Source organism: Haemaphysalis longicornis, unplaced genomic scaffold (assembly GCF_048455015.1).
Source record: "Haemaphysalis longicornis isolate Haplotype H1 unplaced genomic scaffold, Haemaphysalis longicornis Haplotype H1 scaffold_57, whole genome shotgun sequence".
NCBI lineage: Eukaryota > Metazoa > Arthropoda > Arachnida > Ixodida > Ixodidae > Haemaphysalis > Haemaphysalis longicornis.
The window spans coordinates 63,544-81,404 of record NW_027526400.1 but is presented as its reverse complement, the minus strand read 5'-3'; the positions used below and the strand labels follow the sequence as shown (position 1 = coordinate 81,404).

The following is a 17,861-nucleotide window of genomic DNA, read 5'->3' as shown; positions in this document are numbered from 1 at the left end:
CGGGGATCAGCACACGACAGAGTCGTCTTGTCGTGAGGTGCGCGCCCGCAGACCTTCATCTGCTTACATATCCTCTGCGAGCAGCGCGGAGACGGGCTTACAATATAATCCGCGTCCGCGACTAAATTCTTCTTCGAAATATCGTCATATGGCACAGGAAGCCTGCAGAATAAACCAGAAACTGAAATCAGAGGGCCTTATCACATACCACACTCTTCCAACGACACATTTCATCGCTTGTTGAACAGCCTACCCTGTATACTTCCAAAAATGCATCCGCCGTACGATCAGCTCTTCGTTGAAGTAGAAAAACAAAAGGAAAGTGAACGCGAGGTTGATGTGTGGGATTACTAAAACGTTCATTGCTTGATTCCGCTCCGCATTTGTACACAGCGTCCCCCTCCGCGCCCCCCCCCCACCGATTTCTCGCGAAATAGCAGTGCATTTCGCGTATAGTTGGTCTAGTAAAACCTACCTGGCTTAAGTTTAGACGAACGTCTTTAGCATGCCAGAAGCTGCACTGTTTTTTTTTCTAATTTCCGTTAGAGCTTTGTTTCTAAATTCCGCATTGGCATAGCATTTATTTTTTGTGGTTTCATTTCCTTGGTTCTTGCTATATGGCGTGTGTGGGCACATATTTAACGACGCACAGGCTTGGAATATACTTTACATTCCCGCATGGTTTATATTCTTATAAAAGGCATAAGTTATTGTCCGGGATTGGGTAATCACTAATCACATCCCCGAAACATATTTTTCTGCGGCGTATATATGCGAAACGATGCCACGCTGCAAAATGACGCCAACCTCTCATTGTGCCAGTATCAGGCCTAAACGAGGCGTCAGTCGAATTCATTTGTGCCTGATGTTTTGGAGGTGACCTGGGTGATATGTTGCTGCCGTCGCCGACGCCCGGAAGAGCGGCGACGAAGCGCGAAGAACCGCGTCCCCGGGTAGCTCTTGCAGGCGATCGCGTACTCTACGAAGACGCAGCTGCTTTTTAAGTGACCTAAACGTAATCTTTGCCTATAGTCGTCACCATAACAAGTTTTTTTTAGGGCGCGGAAAGGCGAAAAGAAGCGAAACAGAACCAAAACACTGCACGAGCCCCTATCAGTCACGCAGCGCAAATCCCGTCAACGCCACGGAGAAGCGGCGGCAGGTGGCGCAGCGATCGCGAAGCTCGAGGCGTATACTGACACCACTTTTAACGTAAACTTCGCTCAAATAAGCTACATAATTAGGAAAAACGGGAATGGTCATGCGACCCACCAGCTCATTTCCCGCAACAGAACCTAAGTGGCTAAGGCGTTGCGCTGCTGAGCACGAGGTCGCGGGTTCGATTCCCGGCCGCGGCGGCCGCTTTTCTGATGGAGGCGAAAAGCAAAAATGCCCGTGTGTACGAGATTTCGGCGCACGTTAAAGATCCCCAGGTGGTCAAAATTAATCCGGAGCCCTCCACTACGGCGCGCCTCATCGCCTGCGTTGCGTCGGCGCGTTAAACCCTACAATCAATCAATCAATCAGCAACAGAACCTATGATGTCACATGAGCTAAGCTCTGCGATTGGCGGAGGCTGGCAGAAGCAGACGCAAATTAGGTAGAGCTTACAAACTAGACGAACGGACGATTTGCGCTTCAATTTAGGGCACATTCTTTACAAAGCAATAAGAATGATGGGACAAACAGTGGAAGTTACGAAAGCACATGTAAACATAGAAGTACTGATGCGTTCTGCTGTTCGTACTGCGCACAGCATGCTTGGTTTAGCTGCACAGCCCTACGGGGCTTGGGGTTGTCTCAGACGACACTGGCCGATTGACGCAAGCAACGGTGTCTTACGTGACCCCATTTGTCGAGCGAGCACTGTTTCAGGGAACGAATATTTTCTCCCAGAACAAAAACAAGCCAGGTTTAAATGCGGGCAAAAACAAACCAAACGCTTGCCACGGTATGGTGGCGCCGTCTAGGTTACGGAACGTAAAGAAACGCGGGAACAAACCAACACCGCTGTACAGGGTGGAGACAACCTTTGAACGGTCCTGTGCCGCCGCAATTGGGCCAACGGGCTCAACGCGTTATTCTTTTCGTTTCCCGCGAGACCTAGCAACGCGAAACAGACAATATGATTCAAACTTCTTCAGTAAACCGCGTTGCGGCGATAATTTTAGCGAGGTTTTGACACAATGACTTGCTTCGGCGGCGAGCGAGCAACCGAAAATGGCGGCGCCAGCGTATACGTGTCTCTACCCTGTACGGCGGATGCGTGAATGGAGGTACTCTAGACTGCAGAGCGGTCGGTTCCTGTGATGTCATTTGGGACCACGAAAACGCACGATTGAGCGGGAAAATCAAAATTTTAACCAAAATTGTTTAATTTCTCAGTGAATAAAGCACCGTTTGTATCCGGACAAGCACTGGGGGCACTATAAAACACGAAATCTTTCGAATAAAACCAACTTGCATTTTCTCTTCATGGCTCCTTTAAGTATACATCAGAATCCGGGTGTCATGAGGACCTGTGCTTCATTGAAGGTGAGGGGCAAGTGTATTGGCACCTAGGAGGGGACAAAAACTGAACTCAGCTATAAATACCTACTTAGTAATGCAGCTGAATAAAACGAAACTTGCTTTTCAAATTAGGGAACCCTAAATTAGGTAATGTTCGCATATGTTTCTACTGCCATTTCTGTATGGCTTACGGCAGCAGCCGCGAGCACTTGACCAGTACCTCAATTTTATGCCAGCAGATGGCGGGGTAGTCAGCTTGCCCCTGTTTACCCCCCCCCCAGCGCAGGGGGCCAACCACGGACAGGTGTTTGATACGTGGGGTCAACGGGCAGTTGCGCAACTGGTGTATATTGAGCAACTCTGGTGGCAGCAATAGAGGATCCCCATGGGGTCGATATCTCTGGTTGTGGGGCACAAGTTCGCTCACGTAAACTTGGTTGCTGAGGGCCCTTCACACTTGCGACTGGAGTGACAAATGTGACATGATTTCTGCCGCTCTTGTTGCATCGTCTAGGGCGATTGGTCTCAACCAATTTTTGTTGCTGCAACAAGAGCGACTTCAGCTATGCAACTAGAGCAACAGAAATTGCGTCGCTTTTGTCGCAACCGTCACAAGTGTGAACAGGCCTGAAGGCATTTTGTCGTTGGGAGTGTGCACACCAGCCGTCGTGTTTCCTTGGGAAGATTTCTTTTCGAGTGTTGCCATGTTTTGTACCTGGAGATCAATGTAACGTGGAAGGCCCCACCTTGGAATGTCCGGGATAGAGTCCTTAACGGCTGCGCGCACGTTCGAGATTCCGGAGCCGCCGGCGCCCCCACTGTCGGAGCAGGCGGAAGGAGCCGAGGCGGAGGCGGCACGCAACCTCCACCGGGAATGCCTCAAGCGCTTCCGCAAGGAGTACAGCCAGCCCGTGCAGTTCCGGTAAGGGCACAACAGTTTATGGTACAGTCCCTAGAAATGTCGCTAGCCTGTTGAAGTGCTGTGAACAACGCACGAAAAACAGCGCCTCATCAAGTGCAGCACCTTCTCAGTGCACTCACTGCATTTGTCATTGAATGAATGCCATCGAAACATAGGAACGTCCAGTACACTGAGATGGCACTGCAGTTGTCTGGTGTGCTGTCTGCCTGCAGCTTTCATCACAAAGAGAGGCTGCTGGAGGTTTCGGATGGCAGACTAGCCAAATTTATAGAGAGTGCAGTTACAGGCATAAAAAGCTGTCAAGTTTCCTACCAATATATGCTGAGGTGAAATCTGGCACCAGGGTCTAGTTAGGCCACACTGCAGCGAGCATTCTGTCATGTACGAGGTAAACACGTTCCACTTGTCCTTGGCCACGTTGCTCATGGACAGGCTGAAGAGTTGCGTGTGGATGCACAAAAAGCGACGGTATTATTGTCGGAGATTATTCAAATTTGTTTATGGAGCTCCAGAAGGGTTTAATTGGCAGGGATTATTTAGAAGCTTTATGCAAGATGAACAAAAAAGATGTTACCCTTTTTTGTTTATTTTGGCTTTTAAAAGTGAAAAGAAGTCGTGTGGCTAGCCAAGCTGGTAGGCGAGAGATTTCCCTCTAGTATATATTAGTATGAAACTCTATGTTAAAGCTACAGCATGATAGAAACATTACAGGTTTGTCGTTAAGACCGGTTCCCAATAGTTTAACTGTGTCGTTTACACCGATTCACACATGTAGGGTGCTGAACGTGCTCCGTCACTGGGTGGACCACCACTACTATGACTTTGAGCGGGACGCCAGCCTGCTGGAGAAGCTGCGGGCCTTCCTGGATCGCGTCAAGGGCAAGAACATGCGCAAGTGGGTCGAGTCCATCAACAAGGTCATCCAGCGGAGGGTGAGGGGCCTCTTCTCCTTCTCCTTCTCTTCAGTGGTGGAAGTGGGCGGTTGAGGGACCACGGTGGCTAATATTACTGCATTTGCTCAGTTTACAGGCAGTTCGTTCGTTTGTTTGTTCAGTTTACAGAAAGTGGGCAGGATGGGACAGGTTCTGGCCATGTGCTTGCCAGTGGTAGAGGAAGAGCAAAACAGCTCACAGTGGCTCAGTGGCCAAGGCGTTGTGCTGCTGAGCACGAGGACGTGGGTGCGATTCCTGGCTGTGGCGGCCGCTTTTCAGATGGAGGCGAAAAGCGAAAACGCCCGTGTGTGTGAGATTTCGGCGCACGTGATAGATCCCCAGGTGGTCAAAATTAATCCAAAGCCCTCCACGTCGGCGCACCTCATCGCCTGCGTTGCGTCAACGCGTTAAATCCCACAATCAATCAATCGAGCAAACCAGCCCAGGTTTCTTAAAGGTTCAAATTGGAGGCAAACGGGCATATGTGCTAAGATGGTGGCAGCAAACAAAAGACGCCGCAATAAACTGTGGTGCACCTCACTCTTGGAACGCACGTGGTAACCTGGCTGCCCTGACACCACTGGACACAAGACAAAAAAGCTTGGCAGTGGGCTAGTTGATTTTTGAACATCTTGAAGTTATAGGGTTGATAGTTTGTGCTTCACCTCATCTGTTCTCGTTCATGCCGTCCATCTTAACGTCTTTGTGGCACACAGCGCCTCTACACGCTTCAATGTGCAAGACATTGCGAGGCACAAGTAATACAGGAGGGTCGTGCTTTTGAACTACTCACTCAACATGCTGCTTGGTTGGAAAGTGTTAGCGTAGCAGTGGATCATTATTTCAAAAAGAGCACAGAAGAGGAAGACGGGGCTCTTCGTAGCTTTGATTGTGCACATGGTTTGGCTGTAACTGCACTTGTCATAAGAATTTGCCTTGTAACACTTTCTTGGGCTAAGGCGTTGCGCTGCTGAGCACGAGGACGCGGGTTCGATTCCTGGCCACGGCGCCCGCTTTTCTGGTGGAGGTGAAAAGCAAAAACGCCCGCATGTGTGAGATTTTGGCGCACATTAAAGATCCCCTGGTGGTCAAAATTAATCCAAGGAGCCCTCCACTACGGCGCGCCTCACCGCCTGCGTTGCATCAGCGCGTCAAACCGTACAATCAAATCATAATGTAACACTTTCTGTATTCACACAAAATAATTCCGTTCCCACTCAGCGATATGTCAAGTTTACTGTAGTAAGGATACCTCGCAGCAGCTGTGTATGAACCCCATTGAATTTCAGTGTTACATCTTTCTGAGATGGCAAAGCGAAGGTTCAGTGATTTTCTTATGTATGCTTGGGCATCATCAGCAGAAGCCTGCATAGCAAGAACAAGAAACACAGAGAGGAAGCTGGTCTAGCACTGCGGTCGCTTGCGTTTATTGTCAGTTGTACAGCTTGGAGAAAAAAAGGGCAGTGTTTCAGTGAGGACAGAGACATGCGTGGGGATATTGGCACAGCGGACTTACCTACCTTACAACCAAAAAACGAAGTCCCTGCCACGTTGTGGGGGCATTGCCAGCATTGATTTGCAGTTGTGCTCTGTGTTTTTGCTTGTGTAGCTTCTTCAGTTTGGTGCTGGATCAATGATGACTTGTTTAGCTGCCGATATCACTGAGTTACTAAATGGCAGTGCAAGCAGTAGTAAAATGGAGATACAAGCTACTTGGTGCAGATGCGTGCTTGAAAACCAAAGTACAATCTTAGACAAGGAAAGAGAAAGAGAACAGCACCAGTGCTTCTGCACAGGGATTTTTTTCCCACACCAATGATGCTGATAGCATTGGTCTGTCTGTAACAAGTTTGACAAAGACACCTTTCTGTAAAGATGGAACTCTTCCAATGGAAAGAGGCACTCTAGTTCAAGTGTTTTGCGACAAGTTAGGTTTGTTGGCCGCATTTGTTTGCTTCATTAAACAGAGAAGACGCTGTGTGGATGAGCATGGCCATTGGTGAGCTTTTGACCGTAAAGGGAAGAATTCAGTTTCCTAGGGATCCAGACTTTAATGTCATGTAAAAGAAGTTCCAGGGCTGTAGGTTATTCCAGGGACAGAATTCTGAGTTTTGTCCGCTATTTCACGTCCATCAAGGTGTCCTTTTTGAGGAAGCCCTGATTGGGTGAAAGCAGATAACCCGGATGTGACACAGAACAGGGAAGGTGAAGGGTTGGTTTGCATGCATTAAATGCCCTGCTACCGAAACTATGTCTTGACTTGAAGCGCAGAACTCTGCCCCAGATCACATTTTCAGTTCTTCAAATAAACCCCGCCCCTAAAAAGAGTGCGTCCAAGACATTGCTAAATTGGTTGAGTGTCAACCCAACATACCGTATTTGCTCGCGTAATCCTCGCACTCGCATAATCCTCGCACCCCTAATGTGAGCCACCAAAACTTGGATTTTTTGGTTCCTCGCATAATCCTCGCACCCCCAACTTTGCAGCGGCGAAAGTTGCCTGCTCGCGAAACCCGCATGGTGCACGCGCTCTCCAACGCGCGCCCTCCCTCGCCGCCTCTCCGTTCGGCGGAGAGCGCTGTTATCCAAGGCCATCCAGGCGCCCTAACAACCCGCATGGCTACTCCCTAACAGCTAACAGGCGTCCTAACACGCTATTCGCACTGTACTTGAGCCGGTTTCGCGCATGTTTCGCGTGCGCGCAACTAGACGGTGTTCGCGCAGCCCGCTGTCGTGTCGTCGTGTCGCCGCCGTGGTCCCGCCGTTGAGCGGCAGCAGTCAGTGAGACTCGCGTCAGTGGTGGATGGCTCGCTGCCGTTTTGAGAACTTTTTGATCTAATTGTTTTGTCCTTGGTGCCGCTTCGCCATGGGGAGGAACGCCAGCTACACTGCCGTTTTCAAATTGATAGCGAAAGAGTACGCGATCGAACACGGCAACCGCGCCGCAGGCAGGCACTTCGGCGTCACCGACTTCAACGTGCGTTACCGGAGTAGGGCACGCACATACGACGACGAGATAGGGCGCGCGCCAGAAAGCAAAGGCGGCAATTTCATGATCGCTGATCGACGGGAGACTGTTTACGTTGTAACTAATAAAATAAAAAGAAATAGCTGCTGTTGGCAACACTGAGCTTACATATACAAAAAACGACCGCTACATTTAGCGGAATCGGCATAAGGCAAATTGGCAACACTGTGCACCGGATTTTTTTTTCCCCGCTTAATTCTCGCACCCCTAACTTTGCAATGACTTTTCCGAAAAAAAAGTGCGAGGATTATGCGAGTAAATACGGTACAACTCAACGGGAATGCCGAAAGGACATTGTAAAGAGTTCTTGCTGTCCCTGAATTGTTGCTAATACAATGTAAGCATTCTAGGCCTTGCTGAAGGTGGTTGCGAGGAAAAACAGATTGATGTCATAGAGCAGGTACATGATCATAGTCATTGATAGAGAGGCAGTGGAAAAAAAATTGGCAAAGCTTGCACTATGTCGCACAAGGCCTAAACCACAGCGAAGCCGGAGTATTTCTCTTCATGTAAGCGCTGAGGGACACACCAGCATGCATTGCAATAGGGTTGAAATTGTTTATTCACTGCAGTAGTACTAGTCATCGTCATATCCGTCTACATAGTAGCCTTCCTCATGCATTACTGGCGGGCCCCGTTCGTTTTGTCCGCAGGCTTTCACCTTTCTCCCAAAGTGGAACGCGTCAGCTCACGCTAGAACCGGTGGCAACCGTCCTCACGAGCGGCATCTGTAGCGCGAGTTGTCTTGTGCTGCCCCTTGAGGCGCGGATGAACTGTTTTCTTGGTATTTTCTTGCGAGTGCCATGTGCAAGCATGGACGACGCCAGGCACTCCTTGTAAAGCGCGTGCTTGCACGTGCGGTAAATTGTAAGAGTAACTATGACCTTTAGTTTCTTGATGACGCCGCACACATTATGGCCAGCAGCACCAGCAGCAGCAGCTCTGCGGTTCGAAGGAAAACCTAGGGCTAGTGTTGGCTTCTATACTGTAAAAACCTTGCACACACTTGTGTCAGCCTTGTTCAGGTGGGCATAAACAGCTTCTCTTTTAAGATGATTGTTGAGCTGTTTGGTGTTTGGTTATCATTGATGTGGTTGCTAGCGCAGAAACACAAGATTATTGAGGGTGAGCTAGGTGGGTGACAACCACTGAAGTCGAGCTGATGGCCTCCTCCCCTTCTCTTTGTGTGGGGCAGAGCGAGCAGCTGGACGAGCCGCGGGAGATCACCTTCAGCTACGAGAAGAGCCCGCCCCACATCGAGTGGTACCTGAGCAGCAGCCCGGACAAGTTCGACATCCTCACGGTGAGGGGGAATCGCACGTTTTTTTGACATGACTTGAGCCGTTTTTGCATTCGGTAAACCAGTCGCCGCTTGTAGATGAGTGGGCCAGCTATGGTTATTTTACAGACCATCAAGAAGTCTAGAGACAGTCAGTCAGTTGCCTTTGGCCTGTGGAGGATCAAAGAGCTAGCTGCCACAGAGCTAGCTGCCACTGGGCAACTAACAAAGCGGCAGGTAATGTACAGGTGCCATCATAAGTAACTGGAACAAGGATTTGTGAATATCCCAAAATGCTTGTCTTACTGGCTTAATGACAGCCATTACTGGTTAACAGGAAACTTTGTCTGTTAGAGAGGACTCCTTTAAATGCACACCCAATGCATGCAGACTGTTTCCAGAAGAAGGAATTCCTGTAAATTTATGAGACCGTGTTCTAATTTGACTTTTGACAGCACCTGTACAAGCAGCTAAATAACGAAAGAAGGACATTAAGCTTACATATCAGACATCTCCAGTCTGTGCCTGGGCAGCCAGATGTGTCGGCCTTGCTTAAATGTGCTAGCCACGCATAGTCCCCTTGTGTCATCATTCCTCTGTTATTCCTCGAATCCTGTGCGAACCAGCCCGATTGAGCACTGCCCTTTAGACTTGGTGGGGTCACATACTGACACTCTCTCTCTCTTTCGACACCAGCTGCACCCGATCGAGGTTGCCCGTCAGCTGACCCTGCTGGAGTTTGACCTGTACCGGGCGGTGAAGCCCTCGGAGCTGGTCAACGCTGCCTGGACCAAGAAGGACAAGCACAAGACCTCGCCCAACCTGCTCAAGATGATCCACCACTCGTCCAACGTGAGTGGTACTACTCCGGGTGGGAGGGGCAGGAAGGAATCGCTAAAACCTGTTGTGATTACAGTTTCATGTCCACTACAAGAGCATTTGGGCGAGTCTCAGTTTAAAACCAGGTGTGCTAAATGTGAGAGTGTTGACCGGGTTACATTTGCAATTGCCTATCTCCCGCACATGTGCAAACTTTCCCAGTTCTGTTTGTGCCACTCTAGAGGAAGCACTTACGTGCACGGAGAGAGGTCGCAGCAAGAGTCCCTCTTGTTCCCCTTATGGCTGGAAAAAGTTTTTGCTCCATTCTGAGAGCCCCCTTTTTTCTATGATCACGAGAGGGGGGTACTAATATTTAAAAAACCTACGTTACTACCCCCTTTGCCATTTGTTTTCGCTGCTGTATCTTGATGAGACGAGTGCAAGGAATAATGTTTTATTTGGCAAACATTAAAAAAAATAGGCACAGACGGTGATCCCACCGCTTATGTCACCCTGTCTACCATTTGAGTCCGTTTTGCCACTTGGCCCGCCGCTCTCAGTATTTCACAACAGGGGCCGAATTCTCTAAAACGACGGGGCATCGCTTTGAAACGACAAGGGTAGCAGCATGCAAATGCATGTGTTCTGGGGTTGGGGCCGTCGCTTTGAGGGAGCTGTGCAGGGAGTGTGAGCCGCAGAAAAGCACTGTGGCAAGGGCGCGAAGCGACACCCACTGCCCCCCATTGTTCACGTGTCACTTCACGCCCGTGCCGCAGTGCTTTTCTGCGGCTCACACTCCCTGCACAGCTCCTCAAAGCGACGGCCCCAACCCCAGAACACCAGCATTTGCATGCCGCTACCCTTGTCGTTTCAAAGCGATGCCCCGTTGTTTTAGCGAATTCGGCCCCTGGTCATCTTCTGTTCTATCGAAGCGGTTTGTAATTGAAAACTTCATAAAACACTCGGCCACAGTGTCAACTCGGGTCCGCTTCCACGCGTCTGAAATCCACCTGGCGATTGTTGCTTAGCCAAGGGGTTGCTTAGATTCGCATGCAAAGTTTCTTTCGATATTTTTTCCCAAAAGTAAAGGAGGGTGCTTAGAATCGCAAAGATATGGTAAATTCTGCAGTTTATGCTGCCACTTCCTTTCTCGTGTCCTGAAGGCCTGGCAGCAACTGGGCTTGATGGCAAGTGTGGTGCTCGATGACAGAGGCCATAGCTGTTTTCTAGACCGCAGCTGTTTACAGTTAGGGTCCAGAGAGAGGCAAGAGACGGAATGTCTGCAAGCAGTCGGGCTAACCCTGGTTCCCCTCTTTTTCAACGCACGCAGTTCTCCTTCTGGCTGGAGCGGTGCATCGTGGAGACGGAGAATGCGGAGGAGCGGCTGGCCGTGGTGTCGCGCATGCTGGAGGTGATGCTGGTGCTGCAGGAGCTGAACAACTTCACGGGCGTCTTCGCCGTCTCCAGCGCCATGTCCAGCGCCTGCGTCCACCGCCTCGAGCACACCTTCAACGTGCGTAGCATTCTGCTCTCTCTGGCTCTTTTTATTGGCTCTTGTTGTTCTCGTCCATTGTAGGGGTTGGAGGTGTTCGTGTCTTCTCGTCTTCGCATCTCCTTGTGGTAGCAGTGTTGCAGGGCTTAGAGTTGTGAGAAAAGTTTCTGTCGGGAATGTACTCTGGTGGCGTAGGAGAAATGTGTTAGGTTTTGATTAGTCAAGTCATCTTAGTTTTTGAGCCCAGAGGCAGTGGGAAATTTTTTGACGTGTAAACCTTTTCATTTCGATAGGGTGTCATATTGGGCTTGTTGGTGACAAATTAGTGAAGTGCAAAACGGCATACATTTTAGATTAGACACAGAGGAACGCTTCTCTGCAGTTTGGGCAATGTCTCATCTTTAACGATTAACAGTTTTTCTTACATGGGATTTGGATCACCATGTGAACTGGTGGAATGGCTGTGGAATGGCTGGTGGAACGGCTACGGGAGAGTTTTTGCACGATTCCTTTTCTGCTTGTTTTACTGATCAGGTGTGTTACCAAGTGAGTGAAGGTGGTAGTTGGGTCATGTTTTTCTTGCTTTCTTTTTTTACAACTCAGCATGTAGATAATTCATTACAGACATGAACTGTACAAGGCTGTTTGGAACTGAAGGATCATGTTTTCTTGGTGATTAGATAATTCATCTCAGACATGTAGGGAATTCACCACAGACATAAACTGTGCGAGGCTGTTTGGAACTGAAGGATACTTCGAGTGGATTGAAGCATGTCGGGCAGTCTGCTATAGGGGGGATTGGAGTGCAGACAAGGCGAGGAGGTGTGCTGTACCCACTGCTTCTGTGATGGTGCTGCGATAACGAGTGCGAAGGAGCACCAATAAAGCTGCCTTCTTATGTGTGCACGCTTGCAGAACATCAAGTGCAACCTGAAGAAGGCGCTGGACGAGGCGTTTGACCTCCAGACCGACCACTGCCGCAAGTACCAGGAGAAGCTGCGCTCCATCAACCCGCCCTGCGTGCCCTTCCTTGGTGAGTTGCCACCGTTGCGGGCAAGCAGAGGTCAGCCAACAAGTCCAGGCCCACTTGTAACGAGAGTTGCGATTGCACAACTTTGGGGTGTCTAATAACTGGAGTTCGTTGCAAGTGTGCGGGCTTTGGTTGCTCTGTGAACACAGCCCTCAAAACAATACTGGTTACGACAATATATCGGACATAACAATGAACAGTTCATAGTATATTGATGCAAACCGTGCTTTCTGTTTTGTTTACTTATGTGTTTAGTGATGTGTGTTATGTGATAAGACAGCCTGGCCGCGCCCGACTGTCTTATCTATGTTTGAAGCAAATCGGATTTCCTTCCCTTCTATTTGTATGCACCAATGCTCTCGTGTGTGTGTCACTTTGCTTACTGCTTCTTTGACGCTTGTGTTTATCTCTTGTTGGTTGTAGAGCACAAGTTTGCTCCAATAAACCTTGCAAAGATATTTGAAAGAGTCACTGGTTTAAAATAATAAGGGCAGGAGGGCGACAACAATAACCCTGTGCTGTTCGCCCTCCACCACCACCACTCCTGCTAGGCATGTACCTGACCAACATCCTGCACATCGAGGAGGGCAACCTGGACTTCCTGCCCAACCACGAGGGCCTGATCAACTTCAGCAAGCGGCGCAAGGTGGCCGAGATCACGGGGGAGATCCAGCAGTACCAGAACCAGCCCTACTGCCTCACCGTGCAGCCCGACATTCGGGTGGGGACCCCCTTTATAACGTCCATTCGTGTGCATGCAGACTCTGCCAAAAGTACGTGGCCCACTTAAGGGGGGACGCGGCTTTCAACTTCGGAAAAATGACCAAAACATCGTTTTTTTGAAACCCGCATATTCGGCTTCTATGTTTCCTATTCTATGCGTCTGCAAAGTTTTTACGCTGAAAAGCGTCGCAAAGTGGCATAAAAAAATACTTTTGTCAGGCGCGGTGACAAACTATCAGCGCAAAAGGGCGAAAAAACGGCAATTTTCGGAGCGCTCTATCTCCGCAACGGTGCCACCGGGCGCGGCCATTTTGATATGGTTAGATCGGCCGAGCGATCGTCTTTCCGGTTCCGCTCGTCTCTTTTATCTTCGTTCATTCACAAACGCACAAACGGCAGAAAAGAAACGACGCACAAACGAAGCTAGAAATAGATGCTGAAGCGCTGTTGGTCCTCCGGTCGGGGCGCAGAACAACGACCCTCCTGATTGGATGTCACGGGCGCAACGCAAGATGGCGGCCGCCTGAGCTGCATAGCGAGCGCATTGAGTTCATTTTCGCCGCTTCGCTCGGCCGAGTTTCTGTTCAATCTGTGGTATTCAACACGCACGTTATCGCGATGGGAATGCCTGAGATCGCGAGCCAGATTACGGGAAGTTGTGTGGCTCGAAAGGAGGAGGTCATCGAACGCTTCGTGGTGCGCGTGACTCTACCGTCGCCAGACCCCGGAGGGTGACGCGGTGTGCGCGCTTGCGATAGCGGTTCGTGAAGTGAACTTTTAGTCGGGTTTGCGATGTTTACACGCTTAGTTATTGCTGTGTTTTGACTGTGGACTCGCTAGCCTTGAAAAAGAAACGGTCGACGCGTCAAACGCGCTGGCGCGCACGGCATAGCCGACGCGCATTGGAGCAGCACATGACTGGGCAACCGGTTACGATTGAACGCCAGTAGTTGTAATTAATGCCTGCGACGTTAGATTTAATCTTAAAAGCGACCTGACCAGCCATATCAGGTATAATTAAAGTTCGATATGTCGCGGTAAGCGTGCGCTGCGATGCGCGCGAGCCATATCGCCCGTATTGCGCAACGTTTCCCGTGCACTTGTAATTTTCATGCAAACAGGTTTGAGTTAGTAATATAGGAATAAAAATATGTTCTCTGCATTAAAAATGTACGTTACTGTCGCAGCATTTAACAGTGATTTTTTAGGGAAATTATTGATACCATTGCTTAGGGCATACTGGCTTTGCTGCTAGAAATATTGGATGCCTTGAATGTCAAAAGTATTAAAAAAATATGCTCTTGCATTGAAGTTGGGAGTTATGCAGAATACTCTACCAAGCTTCAAAGTAGCTCATTTTCATCCTTGTGGTATGCAAACTTTTGGCAATGAACACCTCTGCACGTATGAGTACTAAGTTGCTGTGCCGGGCAAGATGATAAAACATAAAAAAAAGCCAAAAATGTTCAAATTTAAGTAAAAAAAATTCTCAACTTGTTGCCATGGTGACAACACTGCAAAAGGAGGCTGTTCAGTGCGATATAGCCAACCAGCTAACCTACTTTGCATTGAAAGCCCATTGAAACCCATCTCCCCCTTCGTTTGGTCTGCAAAGTGGGGTATGTACTCTTCACGGAGGAACTGAAAATGATGTTTTCTGGAAAGAAAAAGGCTGTAAAAGGCGCTCCGATTTCAAGGCAAGGCATTCCAGAAGCCCCATGTTCAAAAGGACATGAAAGGCTACAACCATGACGACTTTTGATAAGTGAAACCTATGTTGCAACTTCGGAAGCCGTTTTCTCAAAACAGTTTTTTTTGCCACCTCCGTCGCTTGTACCAGGGATTTTTTTGTGACCGCTGGGTCTATTTTGATTTCGTTTCTTGCATTACATTCCTTGATAAACAGTTCAGGTCGTGACACTCTTGGTTTTCCAGATTTGTTTTTTGTGATTTTATTCGAATAATCGTTCACAGTCAACATGCCTATTGCACATTAACCTCTAAAAAAATGAAAACCAAAAAACATTGTGTTGTAAAAAAAAAATTCTAAAACTGTCACGACCTCGTCCATTCATTTGGGAATGCAAAGCACTTCGAACAAGTTTTCTATCGTGTTTTATAAGCCGCTCAAGCTCGGTACAAGCGGAACAGAAAGAAAATTTAATACATAAAAAAGTTTTCAAAATATTAGTTTGAAATTTTTATGGTGTTATCACGGAAGCATTTCCAGTTGCTGTGCCAATTTTCATCAAAATCCACAAAGAAATAAAAAAGTTGATTTTGAAAGCCACGTCCCCCCTTAAGCTTGAGTGTGTAGGTGTCGCGTTCAAGCAGTCTAGTTGCTGGATGAACTCTGGTTTGCTTCCCACCCATATATATAAAAAAAAAATAATAAGCGAAGACCAGCATGCTTTTGAATAGGGAGCAACCCTTGGCCAATTTCCCTCTGATTCCAAGCATCTAAGAGTGCCCCTTGAAGAGGAGGCTAACCGTACTCCTTCCCGCTTCTTCCCCTGTCGTCGCAGCAATTCCTGGAGAACCTGAACCCGCAGGGTGACCAGTCGGAGAAGGAGTTCACCGACTACCTGTACAGCAAGTCGCTCGAGATCGAGCCCCGCGGGTGCAAGCAGCCGCCAAAGTTTGTGAGTACTGCTGACTGGCCGCTTCATTGACAGTGTTGAGTGAGGCCCCGATGTTAATGGGCACACAGACACACATAGTGCAGAACTTATCTGTCAAGGGGAATTGGCTGAAGCTCAATGAAATGGCTGAGGGAGAAAGAGAAAAGAATTGCAAATTGATTTGTATTGATCGGTTACAATTTCAGTAAACCAGTTTCAATCTGCCACTAATTTCAGCAGCCCCGTGTGGCTTTTCCTAAAATTTTTCAGCCTAATGGCAAGAAGGATTCACAGTAGGTTTTTTCTTATGTGTATATGTGTATTGATTTATGGCTGCTGCTGCATAGAACAGACAACAGCTGGGTTGCACAGGTGAAGAGGCAGGTCATTAATGGGTGGCTGGGGTTTTGCAGAAGACAAGGAAGGCAGCAGCAGTCAATGCCTTGAGTAATTGGCAGTCTTTGTGCAAATTATTCCATTCCCGTGTGTCCCAAGAGTCTTCCGTGTGCAAGTTGTTCAGTCCTGCTCAGCCGTGACCTTTGCCTCTGGTCCTGCTCTAGCACCAGATTATTAATTGCACCCATACAACCCCGTCAGCAAACCTCTCACGACCGCTTGCAACAGAACCTACATTCAGTTGCACTGCAATGGTGCTGAGCTTTTATGAACCAGAAACACAGGAATTGAGGTGTTATAGTACAGCGGTGCAAAAAGGCGTTTTGTCCTACTTGTGAGGTATCTGTCCATTGAGCAGAAAGGAAGCTATAAACTTTCAACAGTGTTCTTGCTGTTTGCTTGCACAGCTGGCTTGCCAAGTTTTTTTTCAATAGTGTCGGGGGGCGTAAGGGATTAGGGGATGATGACAGACAGATGCAATTAGGCAACTTCTTCGTTAAGAAGAGCATCTGCCAGTGCGTCTGTTTGATGTGTTTGTTTTTTTGAGCCTTAGAAGAGTTCAGGCGTGAGCTCTCATGCAGCCTTGGGGCCTGGACCTAGGCTGTAGATGGGACCACAATTCACCCCGGCCCATCATGGCGCAGTTGTGCATTTGGTTGGGGTGTTGTTGGCAATGACAGTGCAGGTAAACGTGCAAGTGTTCAAAACTGCTTCACGTGAAGAGCGAATCCTCTCCTCATTCTGCTCCTCATGGCGATGGGAAGTGGCACGGCCCACTGCCGTCTTTTGCAACAAGCGTGATCAGGATCACATTTGGAGACGCGTAATGCGGGCAGCAGTGGCAACGCATTGTGACATGCATGCAAACATCGCGATTCACTGTTGGCATTCTTCGTTGCGCTCGCAGCCGCGCAAGTGGCCCGACCTGCCGCTCAAGTCGCCCGGGATCAAGCCGCGGCTGACGCGGTCGGCCGGCAGCCACCAGGTGCTGCCCAGCTGGGGCGGAGGGGGAGGGGCGCCCCTAGCGGCGGCCACGGCCTCGTCGGAGGGGGAGGACGCCACCCCGCCCACCTCCCCGTCCACCCCACTCACGCCCCCCTACGTGCAGCACAGTGACTCCAGCGTCTTTGCGCCCGTCCTCATCGGGGCCGGTCAGTAGCAGTGGTCTCTCTGCTTCCGTTCTGTTCCACACACAGAGACACCCAGAACGTTTGGTGCTGCCAGTTGCTAGAAATGTCAACTGTAAACTGATGGAATGTTGATTACGTTGCTTATGCTTCCATTATTTCCCAAGTCACTTAAAAAATGTAAAAAATATATATATATCAGAAAAGGCATACACCACAGGCCTCCCCATTGCACAAGGCTACATCACAGGGTGTGTTTTGAACGGAGTGGTCAGTCTGTGTGTGGGGGAACTGTATTTTAGTCCCCTTTTATTACCAGCTTTTCAAGTTGCCGTTTTGTTGAAGTCAATTCACGAGACAACCTACTAAGTTAATGGAAAACTCTAGGCTTGTGCAAATATTCGAGCGCTTCGAATATTCGAACAAATACTACAGTATTCGAATTCGCTTCGACCCAAATTAAATATTTCCGATATTTCAAAGTATTCGGGGTGAAGGAATATTAAAACTGCATTCAAGTGCTCTCAGGAGTTTCAGTTTCGTTAGGCAAACTGCAGTGCCACTGACATCAGGCCTGCATCTTGACTACATGTGGAGCCAAGGCAAGCTAAGCCACATTCAGAGCGTTGTCCTAGCCATCTCATGCGCACACGTTCGTCAAGGTAGTCAAGGCCCCCGTTTCATTGTTTCAAACAATGAAACGGTAACGAAGCAATTTGTCTGGTTACCGTGTGGCACGCACGCAGTGGGCAGGTGTTGATCGTACTCTGCGCTTGAGCTTCAGTGGGCATCAGTTGCTTCAGTCAGTCGAGTGACATGGCCAATGTGTCCACGGGTGCCAACCCGATATGAAACTTTATTGTGAAGGTCCCGCTAGGCCAGGAAGCTCAGTGTCCCAAATGCCATGCCATGCGACTCTGGCGACGCATTTAAAGAGGCACCCGGATGTCTTCATGCCACACTGTAAGAAACGTGCGCGGA

General features: G+C 48.9%; 1 protein-coding gene across 1 annotated transcript in view; it reads left to right on the top strand.

The window, feature by feature from the left end:
- LOC144140946 (son of sevenless homolog 2-like) overlaps positions 1–17,861 on the top strand; it is a 42,299-nt gene that overhangs the window by 22,000 nt on the left and 2,438 nt on the right. Inside the window, exons 13-21 of the mRNA XM_077672438.1 lie at positions 3,299–3,433; positions 4,209–4,365; positions 8,589–8,696; positions 9,369–9,524; positions 10,822–11,004; positions 11,899–12,016; positions 12,565–12,734; positions 15,262–15,378; positions 16,661–16,904. Of these exons, the coding sequence (XP_077528564.1) occupies positions 3,299–3,433; positions 4,209–4,365; positions 8,589–8,696; positions 9,369–9,524; positions 10,822–11,004; positions 11,899–12,016; positions 12,565–12,734; positions 15,262–15,378; positions 16,661–16,904 (1,388 nt within the window). The remainder of the gene's footprint in view (positions 1–3,298; positions 3,434–4,208; positions 4,366–8,588; positions 8,697–9,368; positions 9,525–10,821; positions 11,005–11,898; positions 12,017–12,564; positions 12,735–15,261; positions 15,379–16,660; positions 16,905–17,861) is intronic.